This window comes from Clupea harengus, chromosome 20, assembly GCF_900700415.2.
Source record: "Clupea harengus chromosome 20, Ch_v2.0.2, whole genome shotgun sequence".
In the NCBI taxonomy this organism is placed as follows: domain Eukaryota; kingdom Metazoa; phylum Chordata; class Actinopteri; order Clupeiformes; family Clupeidae; genus Clupea; species Clupea harengus.
In genome coordinates, this window is record NC_045171.1 from 24612923 (window position 1) to 24633357 (window position 20435).

General features: G+C 43.9%; 1 protein-coding gene across 1 annotated transcript; it reads right to left on the reverse strand.

Moving 5' to 3' along the window:
• Positions 1 to 13314: 13314 nt before the first annotated feature.
• LOC116217942 (kyphoscoliosis peptidase-like) lies at positions 13315 to 19124 on the reverse strand. The gene is made up of 7 exons (XM_031557858.2): positions 18580 to 19124; positions 17129 to 17749; positions 16724 to 16838; positions 16003 to 16120; positions 15361 to 15552; positions 15008 to 15198; positions 13315 to 14863 (listed from the first exon to the last, which is right to left on the reverse strand). The coding sequence occupies exons 2-7, from the start codon at positions 17717 to 17719 to the stop codon at positions 13548 to 13550; spliced, it is 2523 nt and encodes an 840-aa protein (XP_031413718.1). The 5' UTR covers positions 17720 to 17749; positions 18580 to 19124; the 3' UTR covers positions 13315 to 13547.
• Between the last annotated feature and the right edge of the window lie 1311 nt (positions 19125 to 20435).

The window sequence follows — 20435 nt, forward strand, 5'->3', positions numbered from 1 at the left end:
ACTCACGGCGCGTGCCTGGGCATTCACCGCCCAGCCGGGGCGTCTGTATTCTGACCAGCCTCTCTTCTCCCTACTGCTCCAGTGTTTCTAAAGCCCGTGTTTGCAGGAGAGAAGAAGGATTGATTTCTCTCTCATTGTTGTAAATGCTATGACAAAGCTGAGGCTCGGAGTTCATGAAATATGTCAACTTCATTTTCTTTGCACTCACTTCCACTTGAGTAAGGACTTGTTTAGAGCCAAGATGTGATGTGTGTTTCATTTTGTTCATACACATTTACTGAAAATAGGGCTCTGGTCTACCCACATTTCCAAAAAGCACACACACAGAAAGTGTTGCATTTGTATATGCAAAATACAATTGCCAACTACATTAACACCTGAAAATGAAATGTTACAAATTATTCATATGGCTGCATTTTTTCTTAATAATTCAAAATGAAAAGCTGATGGTGAGACTTCAGACTTATACCTGCAGTTTCAGCTGGTCAAACTGTTAGCGTTATTTTACCATCACATGGTCAATGGACAAATTGTTTTTTCTAGGAGTTTGGTTTAACAGGCAGTTGTACAAATAGCGTTTGCATCACTTAGTTGAATACTTGAAATGCTTCCACCAAAATCGTCACTTTCTGAGATGAATGGAAAGATGTTCCTTGGCCATCAGTTAACAATAGGAAAAGAAGCGAAAGTGCAGAAATCAGGACATCAGTCTTCAGTACTCCTCCTCCATTTGTATACTGTATACTTCAGTACTCCTCCTCCATTTGTATACTGTATACTTCAGTACTCCTCCTCCATTTGTGCTGTATACTTCAGTACTCCTCCTCCATTTGTATACTGTATACTTCAGTTCTCCTCCTCCATTTGTGCTGTATACTTCAGTACTCCTCCTCCATTTGTATACTGTATACTTCAGTACTCCTCCTCCATTTGTACTGTATACTTCAGTACTCCTCCTCCATTTGTATACTGTATACTTCAGTACTCCTCCTCCATTTGTGCTGTATACTTCAGTACTCCTCCTCCATTTGTATACTGTATACTTCAGTACTCCTCCTCCATTTGTATACTGTATACTTCAGTACTCCTCCTCCATTTGTGCTGTATACTTCAGTACTCCTCCTCCATTTGTGCTGTATACTTCAGTACTCCTCCTCCATTTGTATACTGTATACTTCAGTACTCCTCCTCCATTTGTATACTGTATACTTCAGTACTCCTCCTCCATTTGTGCTGTATACTTCAGTACTCCTCCTCCATTTGTATACTGTATACTTCAGTACTCCTCCTCCATTTGTGCTGTATACTTCAGTACTCCTCCTCCATTTGTATACTGTATACTGTGCTGTATACTCTGCAGCAGCTGTGGAACTTTTATATATGGGGGACAAACCCAAAGAAGCATAATAGCTACATGCTTTGTTCACGCTGTATAAAACATCACTTTTCCCCATGAAAGCAAAGATAATACATGGATGTCAATACAATAATGTTGAACTGCACTCTTTCCTCACCAGAACAACATGTGAATTCCTACCCAAATTATAAATAAATAAAATATACTTCAAACTGGAACTATGAGGAGGAGGGTGTGTCCTACAGTGGTCTGCAAAGAGCCTCCTTTGTTTCTACCTCTCCTTACAAAACACATCTTTCTGGCTTCTTTGATCCACACTTCTAAGTATCAGCTAATGAAGTCTCATGTCTTATGAAGACTTTTTTTTAGATGTCTGTGGAGTGGTAGCTGATTTAGCGGTGTCTCTGGTTTCACATAGGGACTGAAATGAATAGGTTTTTTTTGCAGTTGAATTTGCAGTTTGAATTTTTTTTGCAGTTGAATTTGCTGAAGCGCATTTACGTAATAACCCCTTGTGTTACTCATCTTCATAATTCGTCTTATCAGACGTCATGTCATCCACCTCTCCTGTCAGTTATGTACACAGATATCAGAAGGAGATGCCAAACTCAATCATCTACTTGATTTGAAAGGACACTGGCAGACATTTTGCAATAATCATGATTTCAAAAGTGTTTGGAGTGCACAATTATTATACAGAATTGCATTCTTGTACTTTGGGTTGAGCTTGTGTGAGATTTTGGAGTGAAATTTGGGACCAAACGCTTTGAAGCACTGTGAAGAAATGTGCCATTTTTTTTTTCTTTGTGTCTTTTTTCCAAGATTGAGCCACTGAACCAATTCTTTTTCACTGAAATAGCCGCTGATAGAAAGACTTGAAAAAGCGAGCATAGTTCTGAAAAAAAAAAGAAAAAAATAATGTGCTGGCAAGAAAGGTGCCCTATTGTGAACAGAATGTGAATGTGCCAAACTAAACTGAACTCAACCTCTCAGCAGCTCGTTCCATTCCACAATACTGAACATCCCCAGATCTCAGTTTCATTTAAAAAAATTATACTGGTTGCCAAAATCATCTTTTCTGAAGGTTCCTTGGGGCAGTCTGAAGCCTACACAACACAACAGTTTCTTATTTTGTGGAGGTGTCCTTGTAAACATAGTCCACCAGGGAAAACTGGGTGTTTTTGGAGCCTCAGCTCAATCCCCTCATTGTTGACAATGGCCATTAGAAAAACCCAGTACAGAATTGTACCATAATAACAAAAACCAGAACAACACAGGGATTTAAAAGGGAATGTTCTGTATCGAATAGGATTACGTGCCTATTTGAGCATCCATGTTGTAAACACAGTTATTTTATGTTTGTGTGTGTGTTTGTGTGTGCGTGTGTGTGTTTATGTGTGTGTGTGTGCGTGTGTGTGTTTGTGTGTGTGCGTGTGTGTGTGTGGGGGGGGGTGTGTTTGTGTGTGTGTGTGTGTGTGTGCGTGTGTGTGTGTATGTGTGTATGTGTGTGTGCGTGTGCTTGTGTGTGTTTGTGTGTGTGTGTGTGAGTGTGTGTGTGTGTGTGTGTGTGTGTGTGTGTGTGTGTGTGTGTGTGTGTGTGTGTGTGTGTGTGTGTGTGTGTGTGTGTGTGTGTGTGTGTGTGTGTGTGTGTGTGTGTGTGTGTTCGTATGGGTTTTGGTTTTGGTTGGATGCATTGTATGGTGTGGATGTGTGTGGGGGGAGTGGTGGAGCAGGTGTGGATGTGTGTGGGGTGGTGTGTGAGTGTGTGTGTGTGTGTGTGTGTGTGAGTGTGTGTGTGAGTGTGTGTGTGTGTGTGTGTTTGTGGATGCATTGTATGGTGTGGATGTGTGTGGGGTGGTGTGTGTGTGTGTGTGTGTGTGTGTGTGTGTGAGTGTGTGTGTGAGTGTGTGTGTGTGTGTGTGTTTGTGGATGCATTGTATGGTGTGGATGTGTGTGGGGGAGTGGTGGAGCAGGTGTGGATGTGTGTGGGGGGAGTGGTGGAGCAGGTGTGGATGTGTGTGGGGGGAGTGGTGGAGCAGGTGTGGATGTGTGTGGGGTGGTGTGTGTGTGTGTGTGTGTGTGTGTGTGTGTGTGTGTGTGAGAGTGTGTGTGTGAGTGTGTGTGTTTGTGGATGCATTGTATGGTGTGGTTGTGTGTGGGGTGGTGTGTCTATTCTCTGTAGTCTCTTTATTGTGATGTGGTTCCTTCTCAACTCTTTTTTGACCCTTGTCTTTGTCAGTGTCTATCAATACTTCTTGCAGCATAGTGAAGATGTTTGCATCTATTCATGTTTATAAATGATGTATCCTTCCTCTTATACTCCCACTGATGTTGCTTTAGGATACAGCAAAAAGAATGTGAAAATGACATTGTTGGATCACAAAATGCTGGATTATAAACGGGCCAGGAAGGGACTTGGGTACGCATACGTATACTGTGTGTGTGTTCAGAAATCTGTCTGTATAAAATACATATAATATCAATAATACCTGTTATATTATGTGCAGGTACTGTGATTCAATACTAGTCTTGTGTAGAGGTCATGCAGTACAAATCACATCACACATCACACAACCATGAAGGAATTGAGTCTAATGTGGGTGGGAGAAACGAACTGCTCTCGTCACATTCTAAACTCATCCAACTGGCTGTGAAGTGAAACTTAAAGTAGCCGTGCCAATTCAATGGTGAGCGGTGCTGTGAGAGAGTGGAACAAAAGCCAGCCTTGTTAGCACTGGCCTTCGCTGGGACTCAGTGGCACCCTTTACACTAAACAGGTTGTCTGCAGACATTGAGTCCTATGATGGAAGCTACCTCGTGGCTCGGAGCCCGGCTCTCCGTTAAGTGCAGCAGATGCATTTGTTCTAGTCTGACGGTAGGAGGGCATCAGGAAGATCAATAGGCTTTATGACGTCCTATCCTCCACTGCTTTGAGATCTCTTTCAGACCCATACTAAATCTCCCCAAGGGCTTTACTAGACTGACCACTCAAAAATGCAACTCCATATTCAGATTTTCATCTCTCTCTCTGATGCACTGCATTTCAAATGGACTCCTGGGGGCCACATTCACATCAAGGAATGGAGTAAAAGAAATATAAACATCAGATAGATAGATGGATAGATAGATAGATAGATAGATAGATAGATAGATAGATGGATAGATCGCTGGGCAACTCTGGCTGCTGTGTGAGCAGAAGTTAAACGCCTCTTCTCTCTTCTCTCCCTGAAATGAGCAATCTTGGGGGGGGACGATTAGAAGTCATGCCATCTCTCTCCCCTCTCATGTTGACGGAATGTGTTTACAAATAGAGTGAGCAGGACCACTGCATCATAACCTATTCAGCCGAGGTGTCCGCCCTGGTTAAGCCTCCCCAAGGTCACTCCTACAGTAGGGCTCAATGAGTGGTGAAATGAGACACAACAAATCGATAGATAGTGCATAAAGCAACACTCTGGGCGCTCGGCGAGAACTCTCCCAACTCGGAGAGGAGGAAGACTCACCGCAGATGCCCTGATTACGCCGCGATAAGAGGTTAAAAAGCCGCTCATTCTGAAGCACGGGCCCCCCCCTTCATTATGTAACCCTTAATTGGAATGCTCTCCATGACTGACTTGTACAGCGAAACAGGAGGACAAGGAATGTCAACAGCCCACTCGTTCGTGAGGAGGAAAGAGTGCTTTAGACCCATAAATGGCTGACGCTGCCCTGGAAGCGTATGCCTTTTTGATGGAAAAATATGCCATCAAATTATAAAAGCAGGGATTTTCACTCGCAGTCAGTAGCTCTTCAGGGTAAATGGCCATACTTGTCAGTGGCTCTTTAAGCAATTAATCCTGAAACCTTCTTCTTTGTAGCAGGCCTTTGACAAAGGGATCCTCTATTGTGGCAGCTCAATAAAAGAAGCGCTCATTTTTGACACGCTGGTTAAATGTTCAGATCTCAACAGGCATGGCGTGGTGCACTTGCAATTCACAGGGAAGTACGTGTTGGAAGCAAATGCAAAACATGGACAAGTTTACACGTGTTTAGGGTCAGGCAGTTTCATTTACTGCAGAACAGCCTTTTCTACTTAAAGTTTAGTTTTTTTGCACTTTGCACTTTTTTTGCACCATCCCTCCCCCCTTGATAGCCTCTCTCTTTCTCTCTCTCTCTCTCTCTCTCTCTCTCTCTCTCTCTCTCTGTGTGTATGTGTGTGTGTGTGTGTGGCGTGTGTGTGTGTGGTGTGTGTGTGTAGCGTGTGTGTGTGGCGTGTGTGTGTGTGTGTGGCGTGTGTGAGTGTGTGTGTGTGTGTGTGTGTGTGTGTGTGTGTGTGTGAGTGTGTGTGTGTGTCTGTGTGTGTGTGAAATGTTACACTCTGTTTACCCCTCCACTGCCTGTCTCTTGACTCCAGCTGTATCTCTGGTGGCACCTGTCCATAAGAGTCTTTGTTCTCGTCGGAGCCTCAGCCCAGGTATGAACAGTGCACAGTAACAGAAGCAGGGATGGATGCTGTGCATCTCTCTTGGATCTTGGACCTCGGTCACACTCTGGATCTTCCAACGCATCTCTGGAGAATAGAATGAAATTTACAATAAACGTTTGCAAGGAAGCATATTCCCAACTTGTATTGATGTACCAATGCTTTTATATAAAATGTCCCATTTGACCTAGAATCCATCTTGTCCAGGAACACAAAAAGTCTTTTTATATTGACGTCCACATATCCTATCCTCACTCATGTGTTCAATATCTCTGCGGGTGTTGACCTTATATCAAAGGACATTTTTAAGTAAATGTTTCAAACATTGTGCCTAGCAGGGGTGAAAATCTATCACCTCTTCCCCAAGTTTGCTCTTTCAGACCGCACAGTGTGCTTACAATTTGAGGCTGAGTGCAATTAGCAATCAAATGGAAGAAAGAAAAAGGCAATCAGAGAAGTCCTTCAGATGCAATCACACCCCTGATATTAGCAATTACGCCGACACTAAGTGAGCCAGAGTAAGCTCACCTGCTGGGGAACTTTTTTTCCAGTAGGCTACATGGACAGGGTCATTGTCCCAGCGAGGCCTTCTATATTCACAGAGAAACACAGGAGTCCAGACACAGCTGAATACTGCAGTGTTCTCTTGAGCCGGTGAAGGACTCTGGCCTTGCTCAGCATTCTGCAATTAAAAGGGGAGAAGAGAAGGTAGGAAGAAGTATATGGAAGGATTATCTATATGGAGCTCGACCTCATGATGATTCATCTATATAACAGGCAATGAAAGAAATGCTGGCAGTGCCTATATAAGCAGCAAATAAGCATAAGCACAGGATCCAATTAAATGTGTTCAAGGGGAGAGTGGTGTGTGTGTGTGTGTGTGTGTGTGTGTGTGAACGGGTGGGTGGGTGGGTGTGTGTGGTGTGTGTGTATGTGTGTGTGTGTGTGTGTCTGTGTGTGTGGGTGGTTGGGTGGGTCTGTGTGTGGTGTGTTCGTGTGTGTGTGGGGGGTGTTTGTGAGTGTGTGTGGGTGTGTATGTGTGGTGTGGGTGTGTGTGTGTGTGTGGTGTGTGCGTGTGCACGAGTGTGCATGCATGACTGTGAGTGTGTGTGACTGATCGAGAGAGAGAAAGAGAGAGAAGTGAACTGAAATGAGTTATGTATCAGAGATTTGTCATCATGCAGTTCAGCCATTTCTTGTTGAAACAGTGCCCCCTACTGCTCAAATAATATACCACAGATACCATATTTTCAGAGAGGTGTCCATCTGCCGTATAATTACTATTTGTAAAATTGATCTGTGATCAGAGAGAGAGAGAGAGTAGAATAAAAGCTGTTGCCATATTAGTCCTTTCTAATTCATCTACCCAACCTATAGAAGCCCAGACTTCATCTGTGATCCCACTTATCTGGTCTGCAACCATGGAAGCCTTCTGCTCAAACATATAGGTCATGTAATCACGCACTCGAATGAAGAAATGGCATGAGCAAAGCAAAAATATACCAAAGGTCAAATCCGGTTTAAAAAAAGGCATTTCAAGTCATAGAAATTCCAGATCTTTTCCCATTACTCTTCTGAAAAAATGTATTATTTAATCAGTTATCTTTTTCCATTACCAGAGTCAAATCGTGGTGTTTGTAAATGGATACAATAAAAGAAAGACAAATGCTTAATCAGGAAAAGAAACATGTAACTGATTTTCCAAAGGCTCCTGCAGGGTTGTGTATGGTTCCTAAAACATGGCACTGATGAGTTCTGTTCAGGTCGGAGCCTGTTCTGGTCCTTGAGAGGTGAGTTTGATTGTTCCTATGAGCGCCTGTGTGTGAGAGATTGGTCTGTGCCATCTGCTAGTGTACTCCAAAGACTCAGCATTAAAACCTCAAAAGAATCGAGTGAGGAGTGAGTTAGGGAAGAGAGAGAGAGAAAGAGAGAGAAAGAAAAGAGAAAGAGAGAGAAGGATAGAGAGAGAGAGAGAGAGTGAGAGAGCAGGGGCGCATGAAACAGTTATCACCACACTGCTGGGAAGAAGGCGGCCACGTGAAACTTCAGCACTCAGTGACCTCGCTAACCTCGACCCAACACCACCCCACCCCCCTGGGTGCCGTGAAAGACTCAGTTACAGCCGCCTCTCTGCTCCCAGCTGGATGCCATGTTTATGTCTCTGTCGAGCTACGGATCTCTGTCGCTTCTCAAATAATGACCTGCGAGCATTACAGTGTTTTAACAGTAATATCAATCCCTGTCAGAGGATGCGCAGAATGAGTCAGCATCTTTTTATGACCCCCCCCCCCCCCCCCCCCCCCCCCACACCATCTTGAACCGTACTTGTCGAACTTTCACCATCCTTTTTTTTGGCCTTTACTGTTCTGTCAGGAAAAGTTTTCACACTGCAGCTCCTGACCAGAGCTGAACATTCTCATCCCTGGATGAACCCAGCGTTGACTGAGATCTTTCCCAGAGATTGGGGCCAGTCCGTCTCTCAGTGTGCATTTTAAATATTCCCACACTGTGAACCATTCATCATGGCCTGATCTCAGGCGGTGTTGCCAGAGCCGTGTCCCTGGTTACTTCATTAGTACCACAGAGCCACAGAGCTGGGCACGCTCAAGCTGAAAACAGAATCGTCCAATGCCCCGGCTCACAGTCCACAGTCCGTGTCCCTGTGTTCTCACACTCGGCCTGACACTAACCAGCCTGCAGGTATGGGGTAATAGTTACACAGCACTGAGCAGAACCCAAGTGACTGATTGTCCCAGGTCTTTAGGGGGGGGGGGGGGCTTATACTTTTTGTCTGTTGCTACTGTTGCGATTCAGTTACGTCTGTTTTGGATTGCATACACCCAGTAGAGTGGCTTATGAAGTACCTTGTGAAATATACAGCTCCAGTGGTGGTGCTTAGGAAGTTTAATTTGGCTTATTGCAAGTTCTTTCAGTGCCAGGCTGAAAACCAGATCAGTGACGAGAGAAGAGGCAAGTCCACAGCGGCTGTCAGATCCCAGACAGGAGTGGAAAGCCCAAATCACTCTTCCCCCAAAGCCCTCGTACTCTCGTACTCACCTTCGGATATTGTTTGCAGTGATGCACCACCTCTGCCTCTACCCTGCCTCTCCTCTGCCTCTCCTCTGCCTCTCCTCTGCCTCTCCTCTGCCATGCCTGTGTGCCGGACTCAGAGGTTCGTCATTCACCGTCAGTGTATGATACCTTTTTCTGAGGCCCTTTTTTTCTTTGTTGGTTTATCCTTTGTTTGTTTGATGTTTTGTCTGATCCTTTGTTTGTCTGATGCAGGTAGTTCGTTTTAAAATGTGAACAGTGACGTGAATTATTCATTCATTTCATTTCAGTCTCCATTATTCACCTTTTCCTCCATTATCATACATTTGTAGTCATAACATAAAAATGAATGAGACCATGGTTATGTATGAGCTGTCGTCGTGTGTTTCAGTAGCGTTTGCCTCCCTCTGTTAGACCATCCCCTGGGTCTTCTGTCAGAAGCAGCCAACTATTCTTGACATCAGTGTATGAGTACATTTGATATCATCTCCTTACCCCACTACACCTACCTGTCTAATATGTACTTCACGATACACTGCAATGCAAGGAAAGACAAAACAGCGTTATTTATACAGCACAATTCATACACATTGTTAATTCGGAGTGCTTTTAAATGACTATGCAGCCATGTTCTCCCCACCCAAACCCCATAACCATGCTGATCTGGAATCAGATCCTGTGTTGGAGGGCTGCATTTCATCTTTCCCATCAGTAAAAGGCCGTCATCTCACATCTCCTTTACTCTCTGCTCATCAGACAGCTCACGGAAGAGCTCAGAGGAGGGCGAAGGACCCTGCAGATAAATCCTTCTGTGGAAGTCCATGACATTTTAGAACCCCGCTCAGCTCAAAGCAGTAAATTATCCCTCTGAGGAGCAAGATTTAATAAGTTTGGTTGATCCCATCGTTATGGAAACCACGATGAGTATGTACTGAAGTGGGCAGAGATTTTATGTTTTATAAGGCAATCCATGATGTAAAGCATTGAAATCTACTAGGAGGCTAATACAAACTGGTACTGATTCAACACACTTCTCTAATACACTTCTGTTGTTGTTTTGTCACCGTTTACACCCTTTCCCTGAGTGGGGCCAGTGGGGATCAGCGCTCGGACAGGTCTGCTGAATGATGACTGTCACCAGCGTGCGTGACAGGAGAACGGGTGTGTTTACCAGCAGCACCCTCCAACTGGTTCTGCCTGACATTAAGGCACTTGGCTCTGTGTCGTCTGTATTGCACGTTTGACGGGTCACTAGTGTGTGTCTGGCTTTGGTCAACATCAGGAGTACCGTGTCAAAGGGGCATTTGAACTCTTTGTGCTTGCTTACCACTTCTATGCAGGGCACGTGCAAGTCAATTCATTAAACCTTTCCATCTCTCTTGGTTCACTGTAAAACATTATTGCTCATGACAGGGATCTCTTGTTACACTGACATTTACTTTATTACCTATCCCATTTCCTGCAGGCAATGCTGGCATTCTGCTCACTCAAATCTCCCTCTGCCTGCGGGTTCTTGTCCTTCCGTCGTCCTTTGAGCGGTGAGAGGTTTCCGTGCGCCTCTCAGCGGGTTCTTGTCCTTCCATCGTCCTTTGAGCGGTTCCGTGCGCCTCTCACTGCTGGGCCCCATTCCCAAGCACCCCTCTGATAACAACTTTCCAAGAGAGAAGAAAGCTTTCACACCCCCTGTCCTTAAGGAGCCCACTCTGGCCTTTCAGCAGCCAGTCACATCGGCCAAACTCACTCCACGCTCCACGCTGCAGGCGCTGCTCTGGGGAGGACTGCTGTGACAGGACTGTTGTCAGCTTTGTGAGGCTTGCCTGTTGGCCCCAGGGCCTCTAGAACATGTGCACATGACCAGCTGCCTGCATGATAATGGCTTGGCATATAGTGAACTGGTAATGGTAGTATGAAGCAGCAATCACCTCTTTGTGAGAGTGAGAGGGTGTCGGCCTAATCTATGTTCCAGAGCAGGGATCGGGACTATTTATACCCCTCAGACCGAACAGGTTTTGTTGTTGTATCTGGTCACACATTGCTCTTGTGTTGTTATGCACAGAAATGATTCTGTGGAAAAAAAAATCTGACTTTATTTACTATCAGCTCGATTACATAATGTATGGTCCCCTGTTGATGTAACTCATTTTAGTGTTTTTTTTTTTTGGTGTGAAAGTCAACTTCTGTCAAAATACTATTTTTTTTTTGTCTCCCTGTGTATTGCTTCGAGGATGTTTATACCGTCCTATCATACGTACAAAGGCAGCTGATTCAACTCCAGAGGTCTCTACCTCAGCCTGTGCCAAGAGCATTTGATGTTTTCGTCCTATCATACGTACAAAGGCACCTGATTCAACTCCAGAGGTCTCTACCTCGGCCTGTGCCAAGAGCATTTGATGTTTTCGTTGAACTCAGTGGCCTCAGGAGAAGCCCTCTAAAAACTGAAACCTTCATTATGCTCGCAAGTGGAGAGTCGATAGCATACTGTGCAGAGTGATCCGGTTTCATTTGTTTTCTGGAACGTTCCGCATGATGTCTCTCCAGTGGGAGTACTACGTTACCTGTGAATTTCAACACACTGAGGCAGAGTGTCTTCATCTCACTCGCTTGTTTTTTTTTTCCACGTCTCCAGGTTGCGTGTGAGGAGAACTGATTTAATGGTCAATTCACAGTAGCTTCCCATTTCAGATTTGTAACCATGATAACAGCACACTGAGCCAGTGATAAACGTTATTGTGGTCTGCTTGAAATTAGGAAATGAAAATCAATTGCGGCTGTCAGTGTAGTTTGTGGAGGTCTGTGGTATTTAAAATGAGAGTGGCGAGAAAGGCTACGCTGCAGTGATTAATGCACACATTTACTCCTCATTTCATCCCACTCAATAAGGACTACGCCTCAGCACTTTTGTCTAACAGCATATGATTGTCTGTAAATGAAAGAGCCATGCGGTGTGTTTGGCCCTGATTAGATGTGAAGAGTCTCATATCTAGGCCGGCATCAGCACGATGGTCACGGTAGCTAAACTGATTCTCTTGGTGTGCAGGCCATTTGTTTTCCTACTATTGGTGAATTTGACATCTATGAAAAATTGCACTCAGATCTGAGGAAGACAATGATAAGGCAAGTTATCTTTTTGATAAGGAAAAAAAAAACAATCTGGTCTTTTTTTTTCTGAGCAGACAGCTCTGTCCTCTTTAGCGGAGTTTGACTCTCATCTGGGACAGCGAGGAGTTGCAACATCACAAAAGCGAGACACATAAATATAAATTGTGACAAAAAAGGAAATCCATCACAAAGATAATATCCTCCCAAGACACAGACTCTAAGCGCCTCTAAAAACCTCGAATTACCAAGTAAACAACTCGGAAGAAGAACATCAGAGACACAACCCCCCCCAACCCAATACAAAGACAAGTGTATCTGTGACTGTCCATTAAGTAACATAAATATGGAGGACTTGACATGAGGCTTGCTGTCATAGATATGCATGTCATACAGTCCCTCCAATGAACTGGTTTGTACTGGTATTGTGGTAGCCTTCACAGGATGACTTTGACCTCTATCAAGATGCTATTGTAACTGCTAAACACAACAACTCAGGGAAAGGTTAGTAATATAGCCCCCACATAGCATTCTCTCTTGGAAAGTTCATTTTATTTTTCATTGACATGTGACTTTTTTTGCATTGGATTTAAATGTGACATATGGAACGTAGTGCTCTTTTCTGCGAAAAGGCTGAAGTCAAAACATTAGCATATATTGCAGAATACCAATCAGCACAGTCAAAGTGATGCTCCTTCATTACCTTGGCTTTCCTTCTACAGTTCTTTAGACTTTTAAATTAAATTAAATTCATTAATTAATTAATTTGCTTTCAAACAAGGTGACGTCCGATAGTTGTGAAGCATGCAGCAGAACAGGGAATTTACAGAGACATGTAGCACATACACATGAGCTGTTACTTAAATATTGCCTATATAACATCTATTAAACATTGCAACAAACTACCCATTCACATTTCACGTTCACACACTGTACCGTCCGTGGTGTAAGAGAGGGACCAGCTGTATGGCCTCATGAGGCTAACACCTACACTTATGAAAGCTCCGCCTCTGAAACTGCTGAGTGCTGTTCGCAGCCCATGGATCAGCTATGCAAATGTTTGTCATTCTCAGCAAGATATAAATAGCAGAGGCTGTATGTTTGAGGGGGTGTGAGGACCTTGCATGGCCTTTGACATGCGTGAGCAGACAGGTTCACAGGGGGCGGACATGCTACATGTGCCTGAGACATACAAGTGATCCGGTGGCCTGGCTTCCAATTGCTCACCGAACCAACAGAGTGGTAAGAGCAAGCAGATACCACTGTTTACACATTACTCATACAGGAGTGGTGGAGCTGGCACCCCACCCATCTCCCTCTCACTTTAATTAATAATGGCAACGGCAACAGCAGAATACACTGCACTAGTATATATGCGCAATACGCCATTTTGAAATGATTAGTATATACTATGACGCAGCCCAGTAGATGAGAGAGAATAGCACAAGGCCAAGGCTACAAAATCAGCCTAAATATTAAGTTGGTGATAGACCAGTACACTGTGATAGAAATAATAAACACAAGAGCGCCTTGATTATTAGGCTAATTAAAAAAACTGATTTGGGACACTGTTTTTACTTCTCATCTCATCCCATTTGGGGTCTTCAGGACATCAAAGCAGAGGAGGATGTCCATACTTCCAGGTGCTCCCCCTGGAAAGGTGGCGGCAAGTTTGAACTGGGGAACAGTGTCTGTGAACACCTCCCCCTCCCACATCTGGCTCTCCTGGTTGAGCCTCAGCTCAGTGTGGTTCTGTCCTATTACGCTCACTTCCCTCGCCCTGGGCACCTTCACACAGAAACGCACCTTGGCCATGGGCTCCAGCAGGCCTGTGCGCGGCTCAAACAGAACACAGCCGCTATTCCAGATCGAATAGCTGAGTGGGAACGGAGGCCATGACCCTTCCCAGTCATTCCGTAGCACATAGTCACATATGTGTGATAAGGTGGTTTTGGTTGCAGGTCCACCAAACAGGCTCAGCTTGTAGACCCCCGCTCCTGGCAGGGCGACACTGATGGTGGCGTCTTTCTCGTCGCAGGAGAGGAGCACATGGCGGGAAAGGGGGTACTTGGGTTGCTGGCGCTCCTCTCTGGACAGATTGGCTTGAAGTTTCAAGCCATGCTGATTGCGAAAAGTGATGTTGCATTGCCCCTGTTGTGTGTTTATTAGAGCCCTGCTGTGGCTGAAGTTAGTGAGACCAGCTTTGAGTGTTGAGTTACCAGGCCCACAATTATTGCTCAGGTCAGGTGGGAAGAGTTTATTGATGTTGATGACAGCACTACTTGTGCAATGCAGTAGAAAGGTACCTGCAGGATTATATGTCTCAGTACTGCTCTCGCTGTCCTTCACAAACACAGACAGGCGGTAATAGCCTTTATAAGGGCAGAGGACGTGACAGCTGAGCTGATCAGATTCATTTTGTGTAGCCACGCATCTCTTGGCCAGCGCTTCGTCCAGGTCTTTGTGGGCGAGTTTGCACAGCATCATCAGAGGCCGGCTGGTTTGGAGCACCATCTCAAAAGTGCCAGACTCCAGCGTGATCTCAGCCTCATACTGACACGGCTTGAGCCCCATGTCCTTGGCCTTCGGTTCCATGCCCCAGGACTTAGAAGGGTTCTCAGGGAACCCATCTAAAGGTGAAGGCTTAGGACATTCCAGCAGGAAGTTGCAGACATCGGGGAGAGAACCAGACGTGTTAGCTGTTCGAGCAAACACAACAATGTCGAATGTTCCCTGAGTAGGGGGCCGGAGCTGAAGCTTCATGTGAGTTGTTGTGACTATGAGGAGTGCAGCAGATGTACTCAGCTCCCTCTGAATAGAGCCACTGCGCTGAGAGAACCGGTAGGTGAACTCTAGAGGCTCGGGGAAAGTCATGGAAATGGTGGCCTCACCATTCTCTGAAATGAAAAAAGAGATGTTGTTTTGAACTAAAAACCAGTGAAAGAAACAGTAGCGAAATAGCTGGAATGATTAACTCAGCATTAACTAAAGTTGTAACTGGTTCTCTGAAAAACTCTGGACAATGAGATGGGAATGCCAACCTGTGACCAGCAGGAAGTGTGTGGGATGGTGAAGAGTCAGTCCCAACTGGAAAAACCATGAGGATTTCTGGACCCTCTTCTGGAACTCCTCCAGTGTGAGAGGCACCCTAAGAAGCTGCCATTGAGGGTCATCTGGGTAGTGGGAACTTATGAACATCTCCGGGTCAGTCAGGAAGAAAAACTCGTCGTAGCTGAAAACAGGTAAGAATCTTTTAGTAATGAGGGTTTTTTTTCTATTAGCTTAGTTATTTCTGCATGGTATTTTATTAACACATTTCAACACAATTCAATAACCCTTTCCATTTTAACAGTAAATAACAATAATTCCCCTAAGAAAAGCTAGCCAGTCTCACCACTTGTTGAAGACTCTCTTGGTGAAGTCCACGTTCCCTGCTCCCCAGCATGAGTCCAGCAGATACCAATGCCCCTGTAGACGCACTACATTCCAGGCATGGTCAGACTTGGTGGCTTCGGCATGAAGACCTGGCCGATAGCTGGCACCTTTGCTGTGACCACTCACCTCACGGCACTCTACCCCAACTTCACTGCAGAAGCACACAAGAGAGGCTGGTAAACAAATAAATCACTATCATGTAATATCACTAAGCACTACATGTGGATTGTCCCCATTCTTTTACTTTGCTTTGTCTCTTCCTCTTAGATTGAACACACTGCATCCAAAATAGATTTATATAACATGTTGTTATGTTGAACACTGTATCTAGAACAAATTGTGAACAGGACTAACCTTCGGGATTATTCTTTTATTTTTAATGAATTAACACAACACTCCAAAGTGGAGTATTGTGTGTAGATTGATGAGAAAAAATGAACTGAATCCATTTTAAGATGGGTCTGAAACCTAACAAAATGTGGAAAGGCTCTGAAATTGTTCTGTATGCACTGCAATTCTGCAATGTTCTCTTTGTGTCGTTTTCGAAATGAAATTCTTTTCAGCTTGTTGTCATCTGTACCGAGAGGTCATTCAAAGATACCTGCACATCTGCACGCAGAGACTGGAGTATCCACAGCATATACCCCGGCCCGTCTCGATGACCCGTTCAGGTGAAGTCACCTTCTCTGTCTGCCCCAAGTATCCACTCACATCATACTCTACACAGAGACATCAAGCACAGTCTCAAGTGATCTAAATCAGCTAAACATCCTGACACAACTATACAGATAGAAATACAACTAGTATGGCATGGCATACCCATAACCTGATGCATCTACATTTTAATCAACTATGCCTTCCACTTAAATAAATACTTGGATATTTATTAACAAAATAAATCTAGTCTAGTCTGGGCCTGCACACAAATATAAACTCATTTGAGGTGTTTAAGGGCAGGCCTAATCTCTTTCGCAACATTGTAATGTTCAGCCTTCAACCAACATGATATTCTTTTCCTTGACACCAAGGCTTTATCTGTTCAGGAATCTTGAACACATATTGGACTATAATGATTTCATCCCTCACAAAGCCTAATAAACGAGCTCGCCAAGTTTGTAGGCTCACAATGTCAATGATGCTATGACCAGCTTTATTGGGTTTCATTTAGCATGGCTACAATGTAATCCTGCTGATTCACGATGGTAAGACAGTGTTATATTAATTTTAATATTATTAGAATTGCTATGAGGCAATATACTTGGGTATGGATATGCAATGTCAGGAGTATAGAATAGAATGATTATTACAGTTCTGGAACTGACCAATATTGTGACATATCCAGATCCAAATCGCCCTTAGCTTTTGCAGGTCAGTCACTGCACCCACAGTGATTGCCTCAGTGATGGCCTTCACAGAGAAGATCCTCTTCCTCCTCAGCTGTGAAAGACAACAATCATTTATAATACCTGACACACACACACACACACACACACACACACACACACACACACACACACACACACACACACACACACACACACACATATATGTTTCTGTCACTTAAATTAGTTATTTATATCCGGCTGAAGCATGTCACTGCTGATTGGGTTTGACAGGCTGGGGGAGGCTTGGAAAGATGTGTGCACTGTGGACCTCAGGTCAGCAGTTTAATATGTGCTCTTATCAGATACCGAGATAGCAGCCAAATGAAAATGTGATAATCTTACCTCTTCTCCGGCCTTGATGGCATGGGCATCAATCTGGCTGAAGACGGCAGGGCTCGGAAACAGGTGCTTTTTGAGCTTTCTGCTGCTCTTCCTCCTCCTAATGCTCCCCTTTGCGCTTCTCTGCGAGGCACGGAATTTTGTGCCACGTTGCTGGATGTTGTTATCATATGTATTACAGCTGTCTGTTGTGTCTTCTGCCTTTGGGAAAATGTCATTGAGCGGTCGTCTCTCTACAGTATGCCCTTTCTGGCTACGCCGAGTACCAGTACTCTTCCTTCTCTTGGTGCTCATTCTTCTGTTTCTTTGTGAGTCATTAGATTCATGTTGTTTTGTGTTACTTTCCACTATGTTTTCATATGTTGGTTCATCCGTATTTGCAAACACCTCAGTCAGAGGTTTTCTCTGTGTTTTTTGACTGCGTTGAGTCCCGTTACTCCTTCTCCGCCTTGTGCTTGCCTTTGCACCCCTTCGGGAGGACTGAGGTGTTAGACCTCCTTTCTTCACCACCACACCTTTTCCTTTCTTCTTTTTGTTTTTGGGGTTTCGTCCTTTTTTGCCCACCCTCCTCAGCCTTGTGATAACAGCACCCATCTTGTGTGATCTTGGGTTTCAATAATGTCTGGAGAGAGATAGAAAACTGTGACTAAATGTGCATTAATGTATTTCAAAATAAATTCATCAATTAAATAAAATGTTTCACAGGGACACAATATACCTTACTTTACCATCAAAGTCAAGTGTATTGTTATGTTGTATGTTGTTACAAGAGCATAAATTAATTCATATACCAACATTCACTTTGCCCTGGTACATTTCATCATGCAGTCATTGTCTCAGCTTGTCTGTAGAACCCCTACTCTTTAAATATGCCTTGAATATGCCTCTCTTAAATACTCCACCTCTCAGTCTCTGCTGCTCTTACTGTGAAGATGGTTTCAGGTTCTACTCAACCACCCCACTGACTCCCCTTTTGGCCTCATTCTGTCCTTCAAGCTGCCTACCTTCACTGTATCTGATGGCATCTATAAGATGCATGTTCCTGGACTGCAGAAAGAGCCAGATACTGTATTTGATATTCATTTGAAATCGAAATGAAATTCATTTTTTGTTTGAGTCTTTCTGATAGAACTCTCCTGAGAATAATCAAATTCCCTCTGGCATTCTGTAAACTCTCCTGGAGTGAAGAAGGCAAACTATTACATTTGAAAGTCATTTCAGAATAGTATATGAAAATATTAGCCTAAATAATACAGTGCCTTCTTTCATGCCAGTCATCAAAAAGAAATAACGAACACTAACACGTCTGTGTTGTTTCGTGTATTCAGTGTGTCCATTATACAAGATGAAGCAGTTGCATTTGTTTAAAGACATCACAGTGTCTTCATAGCTCTCTTTAAAGTCGGAGTAAGACATGGGTTCATTGCATCAGTCTGTCTGTACAGACTCTTACCTTTGTTCCGTGTTTGCTGACAACTGTGCGCCTTGTTCTCTGTGGGTTCTATGCTATCGTGGGTATCTGGGCGTCTCTTCTCATTCAGTTCTCCTTGCTCCCACCACCATCTTCAACTGATCTCCTCTCCTGAACACCTTGCAGATCTTATACTTGCCCTGGCTACAGATCAAAGTCCGCATTATCAGAATAACCAGAAGTGATGAAGAAGGCTGATAAACGGTAATGCTGTTAGGTGTGGTGTTCTTAGCTGTGCCAGTACATATATATACCTTCCAATAACCTCCTGGTTGAAGCTTGTGCAATATTTGCTTTAGAGCATTTTACAGCCCAGTTTTTAACAGCACATTTGCTCTATGTTGTCATCGTGGGTATAATACCACATGATTCTTTTTGCATGCATATACAGTAAAATATTCCTCCCGTTCGTATCACAGGTTTACACGATTGAGATCTACTGAGAAAGACACGAGTCTGCTGAAAACTGCAGGACAAAATCATAGAATAACTACGTGCCACATATCAACAGATTGACTTGTCTCTCTGCCCTTTGCCCGAGTGCACTGGTGTGTAGTCAAATGGCATGGAATATGCACTGTGTCGCCCCACCCTTTACAGTTAGCAGTAAAACTGCAGAGGTGTGTGTGTGTGTCTGTGTGGGCTGGCAATTTATCCCGTGGATTTCCTGGTTGCAGTATCTTGTGGGATAGGCTGTACTCCAGTACTCCTGGAGGTACTTCAGGTTTTAGTCAACGGGCCCAAACCTGAAATTTCACATATCGGTACCATCTGGGTGGGCAAATTCTAGTTGCTATTTTTTAATTGTTATGCATCCCTAGATTATGTTTTGATGTGATAAACCTTTCAGAGTGGCAGCTTATTAGTGGTTTTCACCTCTTGAACAAAGAGACCCCTATCAGGCAAATGCTGAAAGATGAATTCTCCAGTCATCATGTATAACTGTACCATTATACTATTATCTCGTCTCCATTGAAATAAAACCACCAATACATTATTTTAATGGCCTCCTATGTACTGGAACAGTGCACATTATCAATGTTATAAGGATGTATAGTCTACTTTTGCGAAATTTGCAGTTTCAAATAAAAATATTTTCAAATACAATAATAAGTTAAATTGAACTAAATAGTAGTCCCTCAGTTTGTATACAATCACAATAATTATGATGAAACTACACATAATACAGGCAAACAATATTGTGGCATGTAAAATAGTTTTGTTTTATTTTTCTTATTACTAGTACTTCAAAACACACAAAACATGTACAACTGTTTAATTAGTGGTCTGAAAGTGCATATGTCTGGTACACCATGCTCACTTAACATCAATTGGCATGTTCTATGCAACAATAATACTGATGGCTTGAATAGTAGTGCTATTTAACATTGTGTGTTAGAGAAATTAAAATTACAACTCTACATATCGGGAAATATTAGGCCCACGCCCTCAACCTAGGACTCAGTCCCTGACACGATCATCTGAGTCCGTAAACTCGACAGTGGGTTCTTCCTCACAGGGTTGATTAGAACAGGTTTGCAGTTTGAACATATCTGTGCACTTCAGGCCATTGGTGAGACATGTGCACTATGGCAGTTTGCATGACCTCGTGCACTTGCAGGTGAGCAACTGCAACACTGCATCGGGTGCCCCGGAGCCACTCATCCACTCAATCGCCAGCTTCCCATCATCGTCTGTGGTCCACCCACTCTCCTTGGGATCCGGCACAGAGGAGTGGGTCTTCAGAGACCGCCTCAATATTGCAGCCTGATAGTTAGCACACATGGCATGCATGAAGAGGCAATCCTCACACGGTGGGAGTTGACTGGACTCTGCTTC